Source organism: Rissa tridactyla, chromosome 4 (genome assembly GCF_028500815.1).
Source record: "Rissa tridactyla isolate bRisTri1 chromosome 4, bRisTri1.patW.cur.20221130, whole genome shotgun sequence".
NCBI classification, from domain to species: domain Eukaryota; kingdom Metazoa; phylum Chordata; class Aves; order Charadriiformes; family Laridae; genus Rissa; species Rissa tridactyla.
In genome coordinates this window covers 7,273,172-7,293,461 of record NC_071469.1, presented here as the reverse complement: position 1 = coordinate 7,293,461, position 20,290 = coordinate 7,273,172, and the positions used below count along the sequence as shown (strand labels likewise).

At 40.5% G+C, this 20,290-nt stretch overlaps 1 protein-coding gene across 1 annotated transcript in view; it reads left to right on the top strand.

The window, feature by feature from the left end:
• LGR4 (leucine rich repeat containing G protein-coupled receptor 4) overlaps positions 1-14,914 on the top strand; it is an 81,369-nt gene extending 66,455 nt beyond the window's left edge. Inside the window, exons 7-18 of the mRNA XM_054199945.1 lie at positions 77-145; positions 737-808; positions 894-965; positions 1,659-1,727; positions 2,461-2,532; positions 4,083-4,148; positions 5,248-5,319; positions 6,189-6,260; positions 6,565-6,690; positions 8,069-8,190; positions 8,820-8,894; positions 11,935-14,914. Coding sequence (XP_054055920.1) covers positions 77-145; positions 737-808; positions 894-965; positions 1,659-1,727; positions 2,461-2,532; positions 4,083-4,148; positions 5,248-5,319; positions 6,189-6,260; positions 6,565-6,690; positions 8,069-8,190; positions 8,820-8,894; positions 11,935-13,211 — 2,164 coding nt within the window. The 3' untranslated portion in view covers positions 13,212-14,914. The remainder of the gene's footprint in view (positions 1-76; positions 146-736; positions 809-893; positions 966-1,658; positions 1,728-2,460; positions 2,533-4,082; positions 4,149-5,247; positions 5,320-6,188; positions 6,261-6,564; positions 6,691-8,068; positions 8,191-8,819; positions 8,895-11,934) is intronic.
• Positions 14,915-20,290: the final 5,376 nt, after the last annotated feature.

Here is a 20,290-nt window from a genome sequence, read left to right as displayed (position 1 = left end):
ATTGTCTTAAAATCTATTTGGACAATTCATGACCACTGTTAAGAATTTTATAATTTTCCTGCTTTGTTTCTTCCAGGGATTTAAATTATAATAACATGGTAGAGTTCCCTGAAGCCATAAAAGCACTCCCAAGTCTAAAGGAGTTGTGAGTATTACTTATTCTCCCTTTTTACCAGTTTTCTTTCTCCTTTCCATAAATAAAAAGAGAAAAGAAATTCTTGTATTTAAGAATGCTTGTCTCATTATGCAGCAACCTAAATCAGATTAAGTTATGCTAAGTGAAGCTATAATTAAAGGAAAAAATAATTATCAGCTAGAGAGGGAACCTCTTGAAAATGATTTTGGAGTTATATAAGCAAGCAATTTATTCAGGAGAACCATTAGCATAGATCTTAATCATGAGCTGGTTTTGGCCTCCAGTAGCAGAATTAAGCGTTCACTGATCACACGTGTTTTCCCTGTCCCCTCCTTAAGAGAGGAGGAAGAAGAGAGAAAGCACAGGATCGTGTTTTGGACAGAATAGCTTTCTAATTAAATATTTTCAGTTCAGCTGATGTGTAGTAGACAGAAATCATACCTTCAAAGTTATTCCTACAGTTAGATTTATTCCTATTTAACTACAATCCTAATTTTGGCAGGATTGGGAATTGAGTAGGTGTAAAGAAAACGACTATTGGTTGAATCTCCTGGCAGTATATTTTTAAATGTTGGTTTTCTTCTTTGCTAATATCTTTAGGGGATTTCACAGTAACTACATTTCCATAATTCCTGATGGTGCGTTTGCAGGAAACCCCCTTCTAAGAACGATGTAAGTGATTTTCATGCATCTATTTTTAGTCTTTGCAGACAGTGAGTGTAAGAGCAACGATTGAAACGTGTTTTTCATTTCCCAGACATTTGTATGATAATCCTTTGTCTTTTGTGGGGAACTCAGCATTTCAGAATCTGTCAGACCTGCATTCCCTGTAAGTATCTTCTCAACGGTGTAGTACAATAAATGGATATGAAACGTTGTGACTAAGAACTCAAAATAACTAATTTTTCTGACTGCCTTATAACTTTTTTGCAATAAGCTCTAATAAACATTGTTATTGTTGGGAATATCCAGTTTCTTAAGAAGCTCTAGTAAATATGCTGTACAACTTTTTTTTTCTTTTTTTTTTTTTTCCAAATCTTCATTACCTTGCATAAGACACATAACCTCAGGCCAAATGCTCAGGTTCTTACTTAAACAAACTGCAATATGTCCTGGGTGGTTTTTGAACAGGGATGTACATTGTGAGAATGTTTTGCAGGTTAGTGCATGCATGCGCTCGAAAGATAGCAGTTCTGGGGGTGACGAGTAAGCAAAATGGAGTGAGACTTCAAACTTTGAACTACAAACTACCTTTGAGTTTATGCCCTTTTCGTACATCTCTTTCCATCTTGATGAATTCCAGTTGTTTGCTAATGTTGGAGTAATTTATTAAGCAGATTACTACTACAAGAAGCGGTGGAAAGACTTATCTTTTACACACTATTTCTGTGTAAAATTTAAACAAAAGCAACAAGAATGCTAGAATGTCTCCTTAGTGAAAATATCTACCTGACAGCAGGATTGAATGTCACAATTTGTTTGCATAGTAGTTTACAGCTAATTTTTGTGGGGATTTTTTTAGGGTCATTCGGGGTGCCAGCATGGTGCAGTGGTTTCCTAATTTGACAGGAACCGTTAATCTGGAGAGTTTGTAAGTATCTTCTACAGAAATAATTTCCAATAATTTCTTGGATTTGCCTCTTGTGAAGTGATTGAAATATGATTAGTATCTGGGGAGCAACTGGTTATATGTTCTCTTCCTGTCAATAAATGTAACTATATAGCTTTCCTTACTGTGATAGAATCATAGAATGGTTTGGGTTGGAAGGGACCTTAAAGATCATCCAGTTCCAACCCCCTGCCCTGGGCAGGGACACCTCCCACCAGACCAGGCTGCTCCAAGCCCCATCCAGCCTGGCCTTGAACACCTCCAGGGATGGGGCAGCCACAGCTTCTCTGGGCAACCTGGGCCAGGGGCTCACCACCCTCACAGGAAAGAATTTCTTCCTAATATCTAATCTAAATCTCCCCTCTTTCAGTTTAAAACCATTACCCCTCGTCCTATCGCTCCACTCTCTGATAAAGTGTCCCCCTCTCTCCTGTAGGCCCCCTTTAGGTACTGGAAGTCTGCTATTAATTATTTTTTTTAATAGGGTAAGCTGGCAACAGCCTACGTAAAGGCCGTTGATACTAAGCCCCATCTCACAGAACTAAAAACCGGAAAAGTTGGCCTCTTTCAAAAAGCCAAACCAAAACAAAATGTTGGTGGGTGAATGTAGAACCCTGATAGCTGAGAAGTCATCCTTATTCCGCTCTTAAATATGCTTGTTATGCCATCTATCATCAACAATGCAAACGTTTATATATGCTGTTTTTTTTCACAGAACTCTAACAGGGACCAAGATAAACAGTATTCCTGTTAATTTATGCCAAGAGCAAAAGGTGCTACGAACTTTGTAAGTATACACGTTGTGCTCCTATTTTTATCTGCGTCAAAAGGTTTTAAAAGAAATTTAAACCTAATTTGAAGCTGAAGTATTGCTTAGAATTGCTCATCCTCATAGTTCTATCAGAGTTGGAAATCTCATTCTGGTTTCTTGATTTTTCAAATCAGGACTCATGGCAGAATTGATGTGATGCCTTTTATTCCTGAAAGAGGGTCGGTCCCCTTTCTAGGGCAGCGCTGTATTTCTCTCATGTTATAAAGCTATGGAAGGTGGTGCTGCAGAACAGTCTTTGCATCTGCAAATTCGCGCTGCCACCGTTCATGCTTAACACAACAATAGTCACCTACATTCAGAGGTTAAGGAAGAGTTTAGTTATAGTGCTTTGACTTTTTGCGTTCAAGAACACAGGAGAGAGCATCAGGAACCAAGAGAAATGGAGATGAGCATGAGGAAGAGGATAGTAATACAAAGGCTTGACAGAAAGAGCGTTAAACATGTGTTAAAATAAATGCAAAAAAACCCCCAAACTGGTAAATGAAACCACTGGGAAGGAAGAGGCAAAGCCATGTTTACAAAGGATGCATGCAGGAAAATTTGAAACAAAAGCAAAAAGTGCTGGAAAGTGGAAGAGAGAAATATGTTCTGTTTTATAGAAGAAAAACTGGGGAAAAAAGAATGATGAGGTAGGATTTATTTTGAAATGGCAGTTTCTTTTGAACAGAAATTTGAGGTTTCTAGTCCCCGTTTTACAGCATAGTTTCACAGAAAATTCTGAACTTTTCTAGCTTTTAGGGAGGTACCAGCACACTAAATCAAAATTTGCACCAAATTCCTGCATTGCGTGCCATCTGTCATGCAATGGTCATGGTATGGTTTTGAGGTATGCGTATATCCAGATGCAGAGCTGAAAGCAGTGAAATAGAATATAGAATATACATAGAAATAGAATATAGAATCAAATCATGAGCTGTTGAAGCCACTACAAAGGCATGGCCGCCTTATCCATTACTTTTCAATTACGGAACACTAGTTTCAGTTGTTAAAATTTGTCAAATAAAGAGTTTTGGGATGAAGGTGTTTTTTTTTAATGCTTGCTTGCTTTACATCACTGGTTGAATATTTCAGGAAAGTAATTAAAAAAAAATAGTTCACTGAATTCAGAGGCAAAAAGGGGGAGAGAAAAATGTAGCCTTTAAAAGGGTTACACAAATAGAGTGGATGCAAGGCAATAAATCAACACTTTACAGAGTTATATAGACAGTCTTATTTCTGCTATTTGCCGACTGTTGCAAGCTTGACATAGCAGTTATGTCTTTCTACGTCTTTGGGTGTGTGTATATATATTATAATGAAAGTGCATAGTGGGGCTAGTTAGGATGGCAGTGGAGAGATCACGCTTGTGATTCCCTTCCTGATTTTCTCTAAACTGCCCTTAGTTTTTCCACAGAATGTTACTAACGAGATTTTTCTGCCAATCCATTTAATGATTACAAGTGATGAGATGTTTCAAGTAGAAAAGAGTTGAACTAAGCACCTTTCTCCTGTTTTTTGTTTTGAAGGGACTTGTCCTATAACAATATAAAGGACCTCCCAAGTTTTAAGGGCTGCTACTCCTTGGAAGAAATGTAAGTAGAAATACATGTTGTTCATCTTTATTACCTCCTTAGTATGCTGAGTCCGAGTCTCTAGAAAGTTTTTTGCTTCATGTTTGATCATAAGTTTCTAAGATTAAGGACAGAGAGAGATAACATGACCGTCTCATGTGAGGAGTGCGCTGGACGGAGAATTCCACCACTTGTGTTTTCCTCAGTTAGCTAAGGTTTAATTGTTCCTATGGCACAAAAAAAGAATGAAGGACACCTTAATCCTGCATTTCATAGTCGTATTGCTATACACATAAATGGAGTGAGGACTTAGGTGTTTTCCTTCCTCCCTTTTATCTCTTCCACTCTTCTTCAGTTCCCTCCAACCGTCAGCCTATGCTTGTGTAAAATGTTTTTTCCTCTAGTCCCTGTAAGACACATTCAAAACCCATCTTCGCTTTTCCTTACTTTGTTGCTTTAAATCTTCTTAAAGGTAATTTCCAGACTTTGCACATTTTTTCTGCGTGCGTATGTTCCTACTTCTCCTCCTACCTCTACTGCGCTCAAGCTTCTTTCCGCTTAATGAGAGTGGGGCTAATAGACTTCTCACAGGCCTTTGCTGTTAAACTCTTGGCATTTTTGGGCTTGCTGTACACACAGTTCATTGTAAAAGGAGCTAGTGAACTGGAAGTATAATTTATTTGCCCATTATCTCTTAAAGTGTTTCCCAATATTTTCATTTCATAAATCTGTATTTTGAGAAATGAAAGTGCACCCAGAGTTAGAATATGCCCAAAGATTCCCTGCAGAATGAAATAGATTTGTTTTAAACCTCAGTGTGACTCTTCAAAGTTCACAAACTGTTACTTGTAGCTTGGAAATAATTCAGTCCACACTTAACAGTCTCTTCTAAATTAAATGAGTTGTGAATTGGGATTGAGCAGAGGTGCCATGAAAGAGCCTCATGGTTGTATTAATATGGCTAATGCGAAATACTTAAACAGTTTGCCTGCAAGGGGAAACGAGAAGTCTTGCCGTTGGTAAGGCTGAATCTGTGTATTAGCAGGCACCGAGCTATCTCTTGGTTTGAAGTCAGCCCAGTTAGCCAATGAAGTTCTGTTTCTACTTCTTTACTTTGCAGTTCCTTACAGCATAATCAAATCCATGAAATCGCAGAGGATACCTTTCAAGGACTGTCCTCCCTTCGTATCCTGTAAGTGCACATAGCTTCATACTGAGTAAAACGATGGTTTTGATTCCCATGTAATCTGATATCAGGGTTTGGTGTTACAAATCTGATTGATGGCAAAAGGCCAGGTGTGATGGATCCTAAGGTGAAGCAAACCATGTACAAGAGACACTAGAAGCAGACAGTTCTCTTCTTTCTATTCTCCGTTTTGCTTTTCTAGCCTCTAAAGATATTACTATATTATTCCATTGTATAGTATTTATCGGAGATATCCTATCTGTTTTCCTCAGGAGGAGCAGACCAGTAACCAAAATTGTCCCCTCCCCTTACATCTCTAGCTATATGAAGATTGTATAGGAACATTGAAATGATCAGGGGAAAAAAAAAAAAAAAATCCACAAATTGACAGGTGTCACGATATAAGTCATGGTGGTCCAACAGGAGCTGGATCCGTATTTTGACATCCAGCCAAGCAGATGCCCTTCTGCTTGTTCTTTTGTTGTCTTCCCCCATCTGTGCCCTGCCACAAGTGGGGTTGTCACCGAGGGGATCGTCCTGGCACCTTCAGCCCGGGAATGGGCGGTGTCAGAGCCGGCCTCTGCCTTGGGAGTGCAGGCTGAGCTGCGAGCGCCAGCAAGGAAGGGAGAGGGGGCAGGAATGGGAGGTGGCTTCTATTTTGGGGATGAGGTGAAGCAGGATACAGCTGCCTTACCAAGGGATTTGGCTGCTGCAGCACGTGGCTGACTGGGGAGAGAGGGGAAATGGGAGGGTTCTTCAGCTTTTCTGACAAAGGCATAATTTATTTGTCACCTTAGGTTTTTTTTCTCAGTACAGTGGCTGTTACAAAGTTTTGATGAAACTGCTAAAATAATCTCATTTGGCATTCATTACAGTGACCTCAGTAGAAATCGGATTCGTCAGATCCACAAGGAAGCTTTCACCACTGTTGGAGCTATTGTTAACCTGTAAGTAGGCTGTTCTGTGCAGCAGCCTCCTCTCTCTACCATCAAACTGCTGAGCGAGTAAATGTTTCTCGCTTAAAACTGGTGTGTGCCCATTGTATGTTTCATCTGTGTGGATCACGAAACCTTTCACTGGCTGAAGGGATGGCAGGGCATGCTTCTTGAAAGTGCCGGCTGCCCTGACAGGCGTTTGCTAGACCACAGCCTTAGTGTGAGACTTAAAAAGCCTTCCTGCTCCAACGAGGTGTGTGCTGTAGGATCTTCAAACTTCCTTTGTTGTAACACTCTCTTAATATTCACATTTCAGAGACTTAAGTTTCAACGAACTCACTTCAGTTCCCACTGAAGGATTGAGTGGACTGAACCAGCTTAAACTTGCAGGCAATTCTGAGCTGAAAGAAGCTTTGGCAGCAAAGAACTTTGCAAAGCTCCGGTACGTTGGTAAATAACACTACAGAGGGCCTTGCTTATTTTGACAGTAACAAGCAACATGACAATAAATAAAAACAGTTTAGATAATACTAATGGCAAACGATCTGCTGAGTCCTGTAGGGCCTTAACCTTGGCATGTGTGAAAGGCCATCTGACTCTTCTGCTATAGAAGCCATTTGCAGATGATTTTCTTGGAACCTTTTGTGTTTTTCCTCTGCCGCTTTTCAGGCAGATATTATCTGACTTTGGAGCAGTGGTTTGGGTGGATTCCATTTGTTATTGAACTGAGCACATCTGTCTTTCAGAGCGTGGAAAACGGGAGCAGACACGCAGGTGTCTGATTCCATAATGGCCACGCTTTATACATATGCCGTTTATTCTTGGAGGCAAACGATGAGAGTAACAGTAATCATTCAAATGGAAACCTGGTGCTGATTTCAGTGGGAGGTGGATCAGACAGTGATTAACTGCTTTGCATTTTCAAAGATCTATCTGCACATTAATATTTCAGTCCTCCAGAAGCAGTTAGAAATAGTTTCCCATACTGTCCCGTGGAAAAAATGGAGATGAAGATACTGTTAATTTGTCTAAGGCCGGCAAAGGCCATGTCAGGCCTCAGCAGTCCTGGAGAAACAGCAGATTGGTTTTTAGGTTTTGATCTGTGTTTGAGACCTAATGCATCGTGGGATCCTTTAGACTGATGTTCCTCTTAAATGTTTACAAGAGCAGAATTCAGGAACAATACTTCAGAGAGCTGATACAGTAGCCTTGAGTCATAAAAATTAGTTTCTGGTCTGCTCTTATCTCGTTGTTTATGTGGACTTTTTAAAACTTTATGCAGTTGTACTTCCCTACCAGGGTTAATAGTATGCATCACTTCTGTCAAACGTACAAAAAGACAATAGCAAAAAAAAAAAAATATCTTATTTCAGGGCCACAAAACGAAGAATGAGAAAGAAAGATACATTTTTAAGATTGTGGTCATCTGGGAATTAGCTGTCTTAGAAAACAGTTGCTCGTTAATTAACTTGCTTAATTAGTTTTCAGTTGAATTTGTACAGCAATGCCACAAACACTGATCCGAATTTGTTTTGTATATGGACTAGAGTGAGTAGTAAAGAGAGCTAAACACCACAGAATTTTCGTCATACTCCTTGCAGCAGACGACACTTGGATGCATCACCTGTCCTTTATCTCAGTGCAAAAGTTCATCAGAAATGGTTACAGCTGATGCAATTGGAAATAGTTTTTTATTAGCAACTGTGGCAAAAAGAGGCTTCAGTTTTCAGCACTGAAGTGTGCCACTTAGATATTTTTAATAGATGGTAATCTTCACTCAGGTTAAAACGAGTAACAGTGTTGTTCTGCCTGTATTTCAGGTCACTCTCTGTGCCATACGCGTACCAGTGCTGTGCATTTTGGGGATGTGATTCTTATTTAAACTCTAACGCTGAAGATTCCAGTCACCAAGATCAAGGTGCCTTGATGGATCGTGAGAAGGGTAAGTGTTCCATTGTACTAAACCGGCAGTGTTATTTTGGGCTAGGCCAGACCAAATAAACAGCATATGTTGTCTTTGAATAAGGAAATTTGAAGAATGTAAATCTTTATAGGGATACAAAAGCCCTCTGTGAAAGTGCTTAGTGGCTGCTTCCTAGTAGGCAGTGCAGTGTTCTTTCTATATGTGTAACATTTGCCTGTTTAAGGGGGAAAAAAACGAATCAAATTTTTCTTGTTATAAATTCTAAACTGCCAGTATTGTTTCTGTCATTTTCTGCCAGAACGAAAGTTTTATGGCTCTCAGTATTTTGACCTTCCTGTTGAGAAAGGGCTTGTCCTTCCGCTGTCTACTTCAAGGCCCACAGAACTTTCCCCGGTGAGGAAAGATGTTGCTGCTTTGCTATAAAGCATTGTGAGTAGCTGGGGCAGGCAGTAGTAACTCAGACTGCACTGAGCGTTCGACCTCACGTGGCAAATCAGAACAGCTCCACTTGTTAAAGGCTTGAATGTTGGTGGAGTCTTAGGTCTTTAATCTTTCAAAGGACTGCTTCCATCCTAGGCAGCTTCACTGCATTTCCCTTTTTTTTTCTTCCTACAACTAACCTGTTTTTCATTTTTACTTGGAAACAGCTGATGCAGATGCTCTAAGAAATGAGGAAAATGAGGAACTGGGACAGACTATTATTCACTGTACACCAGCAACAGGTAAATCTTACAATATGCTTTAGCCACATTGTGAACTTCAGGCATGGTGTTATGCAAATAGCTGTCTGCAGAATTACACGTTTCATTCCTCGTAGTCATTCTGTACACAGAAGATTAAATTCTAGAATGCTTGGGTGAAGCTTCATTTGATGTCAATGTTGGTTTGGATGAGCAATCACAAAGATTTGCCTCAGCCGTAGACACACGGCGCTATATTGGAGAAGGAAGTGTAAGCAGAACATACAAGGCTGTAATACTTTAATTTGGAGCTTGCTGTGTTTAATGCACTGTCCCCTAATTCTGCATTACTCTTGCCAGAGAGATGTCTGTGGAGCAGACTGTATGAATGCTCATCTGTTTTGGTGAGAAATCAGCCTGTGCTTTAAAAGCTTAACTCCAACCGCTGTCACCGATGGTTTTAACTAAGCCTGACGTCTTTGCAGAAGAGAGGAGGAGGAACACTCACGTGGTCTGTTCCCCAGCCCTGCTATGGCCGCATTAATTGACAGCAGAGGGCTGTTACAAGTAGCTGGAGCAGGCAGTAGCATCTTAAACTGCTGTAGATATTTGTGCAACGAATAGTCTTATTGGCATTCCAGAACTACTCCAATTCAGGCTTGAACAGTCCAGGAGTGTTGAAAGTCTTTGATCTTGCAAACAAGCATTCTCATTCATTGCTGCCCCTCTCTTTATCTGCCTCGTACTGCGAATTTCCACACACAGTTTCACTCAACTCCTAAAGCGCTTGCTGTTGTGCCCTCCTACTTCCTTGCCTTCACACGGGTTCTCCAGAGGATTCCTTCTATAAATCTTGTACCCTCCTGTTTATGCAAACAGGACCACATAGATGGGGGAACAGTATGCTTCCAGTGAAGTTACTTCTGGATGAACAGGGGTTTTCCAAGTCTTCTTTCATTCTCTTCTCCTAAGCTGATATTTTACATCCATTATGACAGTTTGTTTGGTCTTCATCTTTTGGGCTAGCTCCAGCTTTAGTATGTAGAATGGCACAAGGATTTCTTGATCACAGCCAAAAAAAATTGTGGTCAGAAAGTCAAATATTTTATTAATGTAACTGTACGTGATCTGCGAATTAGTTTGACCGGTGCTGCTTATTTGCTTTTGATCTCCTGTTCACAAAATGAGAATTCAGATGGCGTGTTACATGGGTTAAATCTTTAAAGCCTTTAGTTCTCTCTTTTTGCCCATGCCAGAGATGCTGTAGCTCTAAAAGGAGTGAGGAGCTTGTTTTACAAGTTCACCATTTGCCTTGTTAGTATGGGAGGGACTGGTGAAAACCAACTTGTTTTCTGTGCCATGCTGTCGTCTGGTCATAAGTAGGACACTCCACCCACCGTGTAAGTTCTGAATCATTGCTCATCTCGTAGATCCACTTTCCGCTTTGCCTAATGGCAGGAATGGGTCGCTGAACAGTGGCACTCAAGCAGCATAGCACGGAAAGCTGCAAAACTCACCCTTCTGAGCCTGGATTTCCCCTGCTGGGCTGGGAATATTAGCGAGAGAGGAGGGTAACCTTTAACTCTAAGGATGGTTAGACCTTGGAAGAAGGACAGTGTGATGCGTTTTGTTTTTCTAAAGATGCTTCACTCTACAGCTACTAGAAAACAGACTTCAAATTGATTTTGGAAGCACAGCATTGATGTTTTTAAATTTCTTAAGTAGGAAATTGTTTCTATTTCTAATTAGAATTTGTAATTTCTAATTAGTATTGCTCTGTCATGTGAATGTACCATAAAAATAATTATTCCAGCAAGGATGTCTTACTCAGGAATACCTGCTTAAAAAAAAGGACTTTTACTGCTGATTTTACTGGTCTGATAATCCAGTTAGCACTATTATTTCTTGCCCAGAAATGAAGCTTGGTCATTAAACAAAAAGATTCTTTTTTTTTGACTTGTCAGTTTGGTAACTTCGGGAAGTTGCTTTAGGCCTTGGGAGATTTTTGCACTGACATTTAATCGCTCTGCGCAGTTGCTGTTCCAGCCGGCGTTAGGGATGGGCGGTACTTTCCTTTCACCTGCCTAAAGGGAGGACAGGAGCCGCCCAGAGCCAGGACTCCGGGGCTGAATCCGGCTCAGAAGCTCCAGCCCGAGGTGGCAGCACCATTTGGCATCTTTCTGCTCTGCCCTGCCCTCAGCTCCCCGAGCGTCCGACTGCAGGGAGAGATCCCCAGCTATTGTGCGTCGGACAATTAGCAGCGCCTAATGGGGATGTAGGAGAGGTTAAACTCTTCTAATTGTTACTTAAAATCAGTAGGATTTCCCCACGGAATAAATAGCAATTAGAAGGATTAGAAAGGTAAGCAGAAGTAGTGACCTTTTTTCCTTGTCTTGCCTCATATTGTTTTGCTTGTTGGACATTTTTTATTATTAAAGCTTTTTTTAAGTGACAAAAGAAGAAGAAAAGATTCATTTTCCCTATATGACTTTCCAAGCTTACAGTGCCTTTCAGTGACGAGGGTGGGGGAGAGGACTGTAGTGAATTCCTGTCCCTATTAAAGCTGATAAATTGAATTTGTCGGCTGTTTTACAGATGTTTCCTTGTGACCAAAAGTTACTCCGGAAGGCACGTTTGTGAAACATTTTTTGAGAGAACACGTTACTTCTAAAAAATCCTTCCCCCTTCTGAGTTGGTTGTGAACATTGGCTTTTGTTTTGTTTTTTTACCAACTTTTTAATTGCAGTATGGAATCTAAAGCAAATAAAAAGTATTTAGGTGGCACTACTAAAAGCTATTTTGAGTAGCTAAAAGGTAATTAAGTTTGTTTAGCTAGCTTGTTTATACAAAGTATTCTCAAGTGACCATTCATCACAGTAATTATTATTTCAGGCATAATTAATTAGTAAATAGCTTCACCAGAATAGTTTACTTTCAGCTGACCTATTTAGCAGTTCAGCTGTGTGCTCTATTCATGAACTAATGAGGAGAGCTCTTGTAATTCCTTTTGAAAATCTTGCTTATTAAGGCGCGATTTTTTTCCTAAATTGGTTGTCCTTCTGTTTTGTTTTTTCTCTTCTAGGTGCTTTTAAGCCTTGTGAATATTTATTGGGAAGCTGGATGATTCGACTTACCGTCTGGTTTATTTTTTTGGTTGCTTTGTTCTTCAACCTGCTTGTCATGTTAACAATATTTGCATCCTGTACTCCATTGCCATCTTCCAAACTGTTTATAGGCCTCATTTCTGTCTCTAACTTATTTATGGGAGTCTATACTGGTATTTTAACTTTCTTGGATGCTGTCTCTTGGGGAAGATTTGCTGAATTTGGCATATGGTGGGAGACTGGCAGTGGTTGCAGAGTTGCTGGGTTTCTTGCAGTCTTTTCGTCAGAAAGCGCCATTTTTTTCCTGATGTTGGCAGCTGTTGAACGGAGCTTCTCTGCGAAGGAGATCATTAAAAAGGGGAAAAGCAATCGCCAAAAACAATTTCAAATTGCGGCAGTTTTTGCTTTCCTGTGTGCTGTGGTAGCGGGATGCTTACCACTTTTTTATAAAGCGGAGTACTCGGCATCGCCCCTTTGCTTGCCCTTCCCCACTGGAGAAACACCTTCGTTAGGCTTCACAGTAACTTTAGTGCTCCTGAATTCGTTAGCGTTTTTGCTAATGGCTATTATCTACACTAAACTGTATTGCAACTTGGAAAAAGAGGACCTCTCCGAAAACTCGCAGTCCAGCATGATTAAGCATGTCGCTTGGCTAATCTTCACGAACTGCATCTTTTTCTGCCCTGTTGCGTTTTTCTCATTTGCACCGTTGATCACTGCGATTTCTATCAGCCCTGAAATCATGAAGTCTGTTACTTTGATATTTTTCCCGTTACCCGCTTGCCTGAATCCGGTTCTATACGTATTCTTCAACCCGAAGTTCAAGGAAGACTGGAAGTTGCTCAGGCACCATCTGACCAGGAAGAACGGAGCGGTAGCGATTGCCGTCAACGCTCAAGGGGGCTGCGTGACGCAGGATTTCTACTACGACTGTGGCGTGTACACCCATTTGCAGGGTAACATCGCCGTCTGTGAATGTTGCGAATCGCTCCTCCTATCCAAGCCCGTGCCCTGTAAACATTTAATAAAGTCCCACAGCTGCCCCGCGCTGGCAGTGGTGCCTTGCCAAAGGCCGGATGGCTACTGGTCGGACTGCGGCACCCAGTCAGCCCACTCCGACTACGCGGACGAGGACGACTCCTTCGTCTCGGACAGCTCAGACCAAGTGCAGGCCTGCGGCCGTGCGTGTTTCTACCAAAGCCGAGGATTCCCTTTGGTTCGTTACGCCTACAACATACCGAGAATTAAAGACTGAAAGGGCTCGTTGCCCTCAGCTCTTCTAATAAGGAGGTATAACGCTTCGTAGACTGTTGCCTGTGTTGACCTTTCGAGCAGGAAGCACTTTTGTAATCATCGTTTAGTGTCATTTGTAAAGAAGGGAAGTGGGCAGTAACGTCTTGAGCCATACATTTAAAAACAATTAAAGAAATAAATCAATTGCCCTGGCTGTAAATAATTGGTAAACCAAATTCGTTACCCAATATTTTTACTCTTTCCACGCAATAGTGGTTTCTTTTTATACAGTTTTTTACATGCTAACGGTGTGTTTCCACATTGTACTCCAGTTGTACTTTGCTTCTGCTGTTGGCAAGGTAAGTTCTGTTGATTTTTTTCTTTTTTTTTTTTTTTCTGCCAAAGCACAATATAAAGGACAGCTGTTTAATATTAAAGAAATTATTTTTAAATGTGACTTTTCTATAATTAAGCAAAAAACTCTCTTGCTAGCTTTGTATAGTGTATTCAGCATTGAATCTCAGGATGAATTTTACTGCAGGGCCAAAAAAGGGATTGATTCTCCCATATGTGACTGTGACAGCAATATAGGAAATACCATGTTTGTTTTGTATTTCAAGCCAACGTTCAATTTTTTAAAAAAAAAAAAAAAGGTTTTGTTACAATAAAGCACTTGTAATCTGTATCTGTAGACTATGAAATAAGCATAGTAACAGCTGTCGGGAATAATAGGGTCGAACACCAGTTTTTCCAGTGGTGACGTATTACTTCAGGTGAACCACAGCGACGTTCTTCAGTATTAGGCGGTCGGGTCACACTGTTGGCAGGAACATCGATGCATCGGCGGGGGGTTAGCAGCGCTGTCGGTGTGTGTATGCAGCTCGTGCCTTTGCAGAAAGACTGGCTAATACTCTGCAGCCTGTAGAGTGTTACAGCACCCCAATGATACCTACGAATAGACTGAGATTTTAGCAGATGGAGGGAAAACTGAAAGCGGTTTTGCAAGGAAAGAAAAGCATTTTTGCCAATTATTTTACTGAAAGTACACTGTGCAGAGTCACTGATTTTCATGTCAATCAGTGCATTATTTTTAAACTATTCGAGTCCTGAGACCCAAATGATTTAAGTACAATCAGTGATCCATTTATCTATATTTAGTTTGAAATCTGATCGATAAAAAGTTATGAATGCATGGTTAAGTAATTGTGTAGGCTAAATCAAGAGCAAATCCACTGCCATCCCAGTTACTCTGGAGACATTCTCATTACGATTTAAAGCTAGATTGCTGTTTTGAGAATTAAACTGTATATACTGTTCATACAATGAATTTTTATCTTTGTATTGTAAATTATTTGATAGAACACATGATGGGAAATGTGGCTTCATTTTGTTAATTAAAGCTACCTCCTAAACAATAGTGGCTGCCAGTAGCAGAATGTTTAAAATGTGGTTTATATACTTTTTGCATTGTAAATAGACATGGTTGTATATTGTCACTGTAATAAAAACAGAATCCTTGTATATCAAAATCATGTAGTTTGTACAAAGTATGGGAGGATTATTTACTGTATGCTGTTAATTTTGTAAGCCAAAATATTCACATGTAAAAACAAAAGAGGAGAAAACCAACCCAGAGTTGTTAATTCTTATATTTACGCTCATGAATATTACATCTGCAATTAGCATGGAATGTTACACTGAAAGCAAATAAAGGGTACATGAAAACTGAGTGTTATTTATCTCTGTTTTTCAAAAGTTAAGGCTGAAAATGGTGCACATGTAAAATTATTGAGCATAAATAACGTGTCACCTGCTCTCCACTACGTGTGATGAGAGTTTCCGGGAAGAATTGACAGCCAAGTAAGGAAGTTGCCAATTTACAAGTGGATTTCTGATCTCGGACTAATGCTGACTCTTGGCATGCAGAAGGTTAAAACCTTCAGAGAAGTGTTTGCCCTCTTATAAAGCAGTCTCTTTATTAAAGACGTTATTACGTATTGTATTTGAGTTGAAATGTTTTTAGCATGGCTTGGAAAATCATAGAGATGATGATTCTGCTTTCTATACTGTTTCCGTGCTGAGAATTGTGGGGGGTTTTTTAGCCATAGTTTTGTGAGAGTCCCAATCTGTTCCACACACCCTCTGTTGGCCAGCCAGTCCCAGGTAACGAGAACAGTTCTAACAAGAATACGAAAAGGACAAGAAATGTCAGCTGCCGGTTTGTAATCAGTAGGGAAAGAAATCCAACTATCAGTTTCAGACAACGTTCCTGAGCATGGATTTATTTCTTCTGCTTTACAAACGAGTCTTCACTGAAATGCTATTAAAACGGTCTGATGCGATCCATTTGGTGTTTCCGTATTTAATTTCTACATCAATATGTTTTTGAAGTTACAGTTACGCTAACGGTTAATTTTTAATGCAGTCAGCCCAGTGTCTTCCCGCACAATCAGGTTTTATCTGCTGGTAGAGGTGAAAGAATACAGGCACCGGCTACTAAAATCAACTCGGCAAGAAGCAGAGCTGCAAAACTTGCCTGTCTCAACATCACCACGTGCCCAAGCCCTACGGACGATCACATAAGGAGAACCCGGAGAAATCCATCCACCAGGTACTTAATGCCTCCTTTGTCGTGTCTTTGCGGGACGAGCTGATCTCGGTAGCAGGGTGTAGTGTTCACAGCCGCAACAGGAAAGCCATCCACTGAGAACTCGCTCCCTCTCCTCCCCGCTCCAAAAGCGGTATCAAATCTGTGGGGACAACTTGCCTTAAAGCCGTGCTGTGTTTAGTAATGCGCGCGGTTTGTCGGTTCCCCCTGTCCAAGTGGCTTTCAGAGCTCTCGCCCAGGCAGCCACCTCCTCAGCTAGGCAAAGCTTCCTAATTTCAGTTTTGATACTCAAACAATTGAAACCACAAGTTCTACTCTTCTGGAGTGTCCATGGGAAATAAATCCTCTGATTTCCTAGAGTCTCAATCTCGCTGGAACTGTTCTGACAGTGACAATGTCACATACCTTGCTTCTAAACCCCTCTAAACAACTTGTACTGAGCTCCAACACAGGATTTAGCAAACAAAAAGAATTTGCTGTTGACTTTAAATAAAAGAAAAAAAGCAGGGCAAGGAGAAAATTGTTTGGGTTTGTTTGTTTTCTTGTTTTTCTTCCTCCTCTTCTGCTGTTGTGAGGAGGCAGCTTTCTGCAGGGGGACAGAGTCACAAGTTAAATTGCCGACGTTGTTGCTAAGGTCTTCCCTACCTTTCCCCCCCTGTTGAGAGTAATCTCTTGGGGACAGCCGTTAGCCTGCCTCGTGGCAGTTCGTTGGTGAGAGCTCTGAATTTGAAATGGAGCATTCTTATTCTTTTTCAAATATAACGCATCTGCTTAGCACTTTATGGTCTAGGTCCCCTTTGCGCCTTTTTCATTTCTTTCCAATAGAATTTCCTGTGTTTAATCATAAAATTACTCAGAAATTTCAAAGTTATACAAAGATCCTTTTACCCAATAATTCTCTTGACCTTGATTACTATTTTTAAGCCTTCAGTTTTAATTTACAGGGTAATATTTTTAATTAAAAGCACAATGCGGAGTTTGTTTTGTACGTACTCTCAATTTAATAATTTTTAATTACATAGCCGCTTTTGATCTTTTACTGCTAGCATAATGAGTTTATTTTTAGCAAGGGATTTTTTTAATATTACCTTTCACATATCGTACAGTAGAATCTGACCGATTTACTCTTAGCACTGGAGTTCAGGTGAAGATAGGTCAGTAAATAAGGAAATTAATTAAATCTGAAATGGAATGATACATCACAAATTACTGTTTTCTTTACTGCTGTGTGCTGTAAGAACTTGGAGGGTGAATGGACATGTTTCATACATTGCATTCATGGCACTGCACTACTATAAAATACCATTGTTTAGTTTTTACTTGAGAAATACTAGTTAATGGTCACCGTGGCATTTACTATAGGGAAATTATTTAGATTTGAGGGTAACGAAATATGAAGTGTCTTGCTGGTTTCTGGTAACAAAAGTATAACCTCTAAGAATCTTTTGAAAATTTCCGCCTCAAAATGAACAACTAAATCCGTTAATAGCTGAAGCTTTAAAAGAGATAAAGACTTTGTGAAGAAGCATAGACGAGCTGAACAAGCCAAGACTGTTCAAAAGCAGCTGGGCTGTGGTCTCCAACTAACGCAAAACAATTCGATTGAGTTGAGTAGATCCTGCTATTGAGTCAGAAAGATGGGATTTGAATATAAATGTGTTTCATAGAGTTCTTGCACGTTCCCCTAACCAAGAGAGAAATTCTCACTTTCTCAAGGCCGGGCTCCTTGACAGCAGCTGGCTCCGCATCTGCAAACTCCGGGCTGGGACTAGCAGTGGGTATGGCAAAGATGAAAATACACCGGACCGTGAAGAAAAACTAAGGCAATCCAAGACCTCTCAGATTTTACAGCCTCTAGTCCAGCAGAACTACACACGCAGGCACAAAAATAGCCAGCAGACAAGTGTAGGCAGCGCTCCTTCAGCTCCGACACCGAGCACGCAGCCAAGTCGCTTTCTTCGGCGCCGCCATGCCTGCTGCACCGTTTTTCCTCACACTGGAAAATATGAAAGGCTCAGGAAGACTTCTTAAATGTGACTGTTGTCTTCAAATTTTCGATTTATTTTTTTTTCCAGGTTGCAAGTAAAGTTGAGGTGCACGTTCTTTCCCTCATAGATGTATGCTGGGACGACAAGCTTTAGGCATGTTGTCTAAGCCTTAGTTTGTGCATAAATCTAGTAATTTTTTTTCAGTACGATTATTTTTATGCTTTTTCTGTGTTCCTGAATGCAAGCGTGGAACTAGACATTACATCTGAAAGCAATCTTATCTGATTGTTTTCATTAAATCTGGCTAATATTTGTCAAGTTGAACTGAGAGCTGTTTCCTTCTGATGGCTCTTATGTTTTCAGAGACTGAGGTGATCAGATTACGGCTGAATTTCTAAAATTCCAACTATTTCGTAAAGAAGAGTTGGCAAGTTCAAATATTTCAGAGAGTTGTCAAATCAGGGTAGTTAGTGACTCAAGGTAGTTGATTTATGCCTAGATTTTAATTCATTTCTATGGGTTTTACCTGTAAAATTGGTTTCTTGACATCATTTTCTGTGTCAAATGGTCTTTCAAATACTGTGGATGGCAATTGGGGATTACCTGTGAGCAATTTGTCAGGAACGTCTGGATGTTCAGACACGCTGATTGGCATGACTGAACAAAGTGCAGGTCTGCGAATATATTGTTCTGTGTTTACTCTGAATTTAACTCCCTTTTGGTACGTAGCTTAAAGTACTGGTTGCACAGTCTGTGATGGTGTTGATTCAGTTAGCACTGAAAGACTAAATGCGGGTTTTGTCATTTCTGTGGTGAGAAATTAGGCTGATGTTTCACAACGGTAACAACCATAGGGGTGTGTATACGTATTTATTCACTCAGTTGCTTGTAGCAGGTTTTGTACTGCGCTGTGTCAATCCAATTTTGCCCATTGGCTTTAGCAGTGGTGGCACTTAATTGTAAAAGCAGATGCTTCTTAGAGGCAATCTTTCCTATTTATGGCACAAAGTTCACAGAATTAAGGTTTTGCCGTGAAGCATGTCCTTGTAATGTGCCGCTTGTCTGCTTGTCAGCCCTTCCATGGCCATAGTTGTGTACCTGAACCTGCAGGATTGTTATTTCAATCATTAGCATTTTACAAAATGACAGTTTTGGGCAATTGCCTTGCCTGTATTAACCTAGGGCGCAGCGACTGTGGAGCTGGCCTGATGAGTTGTGCAGAATGGTTAGAAGAGGGATAACAACGATATTGGTTTATACTTTCACTTTTCTTCAAAGTTGGATGCTTCCGCCGCTCCACTAACAATGCCTTAATTCCCTGAAAGGTGAACTGGCTTTTGCCAGCCTCTGTATAGGCAGTCTTGTTGCGTAAACTCTGGCTCCTTGTCACAGTGCTAAGGTTTGTTAACATGAGCTATTTGCCCAGTCTAGTTTTCAGGAAGCAAGGCTGAAACCAGGAATGGGATATAAGCAGTCACTCTCCCTTTCTAAAGGTAAATGTTATTCCAGGTCTCGAATCCCCATGGAATTATTTTATTCTGAATAATAATCTAGGGAAGGAAGAGAAAGACTCAAATGTTTGTGTCTTGACAAATCCCTTTCATAGTTTCTGGCCATCCTGGACACAGATGTTCATGTAGAACCATAGATTAACAGAAATTTTCTTGTTGTTGTAACTTTACTTGGCATGAAATTTAGGTTCTAGTGATATTCTGCTGTTTCCAATATATGAATCGTCATCTTAAATTATTTTAACAGGTGTAATTTGTTGTATGTTAGAGACTGTAGCTAGTAATACTTGAATCTTTATTTGGTGATGATCAGCTCAACAATTTACCACAAGTGGCTAGAGTTATTTTAACATCAGGAATATCAACTTGCTGCAAAGCGATATAGTCAATGTTATAGAAGTGCTTAGATCAGAGATGCATCCAGGCCTTTTTTGTATTTTTCAGATTGCTGGAAAATTGTTCCGAGATGGTCAGCTGGTTATCAGTACATATTATCAGCTATAGGATAACATTTCTTTTTTTCCTTACAGGAACCATAATGATATTTCTCCAAGCTACCAACACTGCAGTTCCCATGAGAAGGTAAGCCAAATTAAGAAGTTCCATGACTGCAAGGGGGAAATCCCTCACACCTCACCTCTGCCTCTCCCTTCCTTCCGCTTCGTGGCCGTGTGCTCCTGTCGCTTGCCTTGTTTTGGCCTCAGCCTGTGTCAGACATTTCCATGAGCTTTTAACTTGCTCAGCCTGCAAGTCGCTTGGCCAAAGAATTGGGTGGTTTTCTAATGTGGCTCAGTGAAGGGTCTGGTGAGCAAGAGGGAAGGAGAAGCATGTGCTCCTGGGAGACAGGAGAGGTGCAGACCTTTCAGTAGGGAAATGACGGGCTCGGGTGCCCGTGAATCTGCAGCCCAAGCGCCAAGCAGCCCATCCTAAAATCCCCAAGTATCACCACTTGGGCATTCTTTAGGACTGTTAATGATGGCGTGGAAATGCCTCC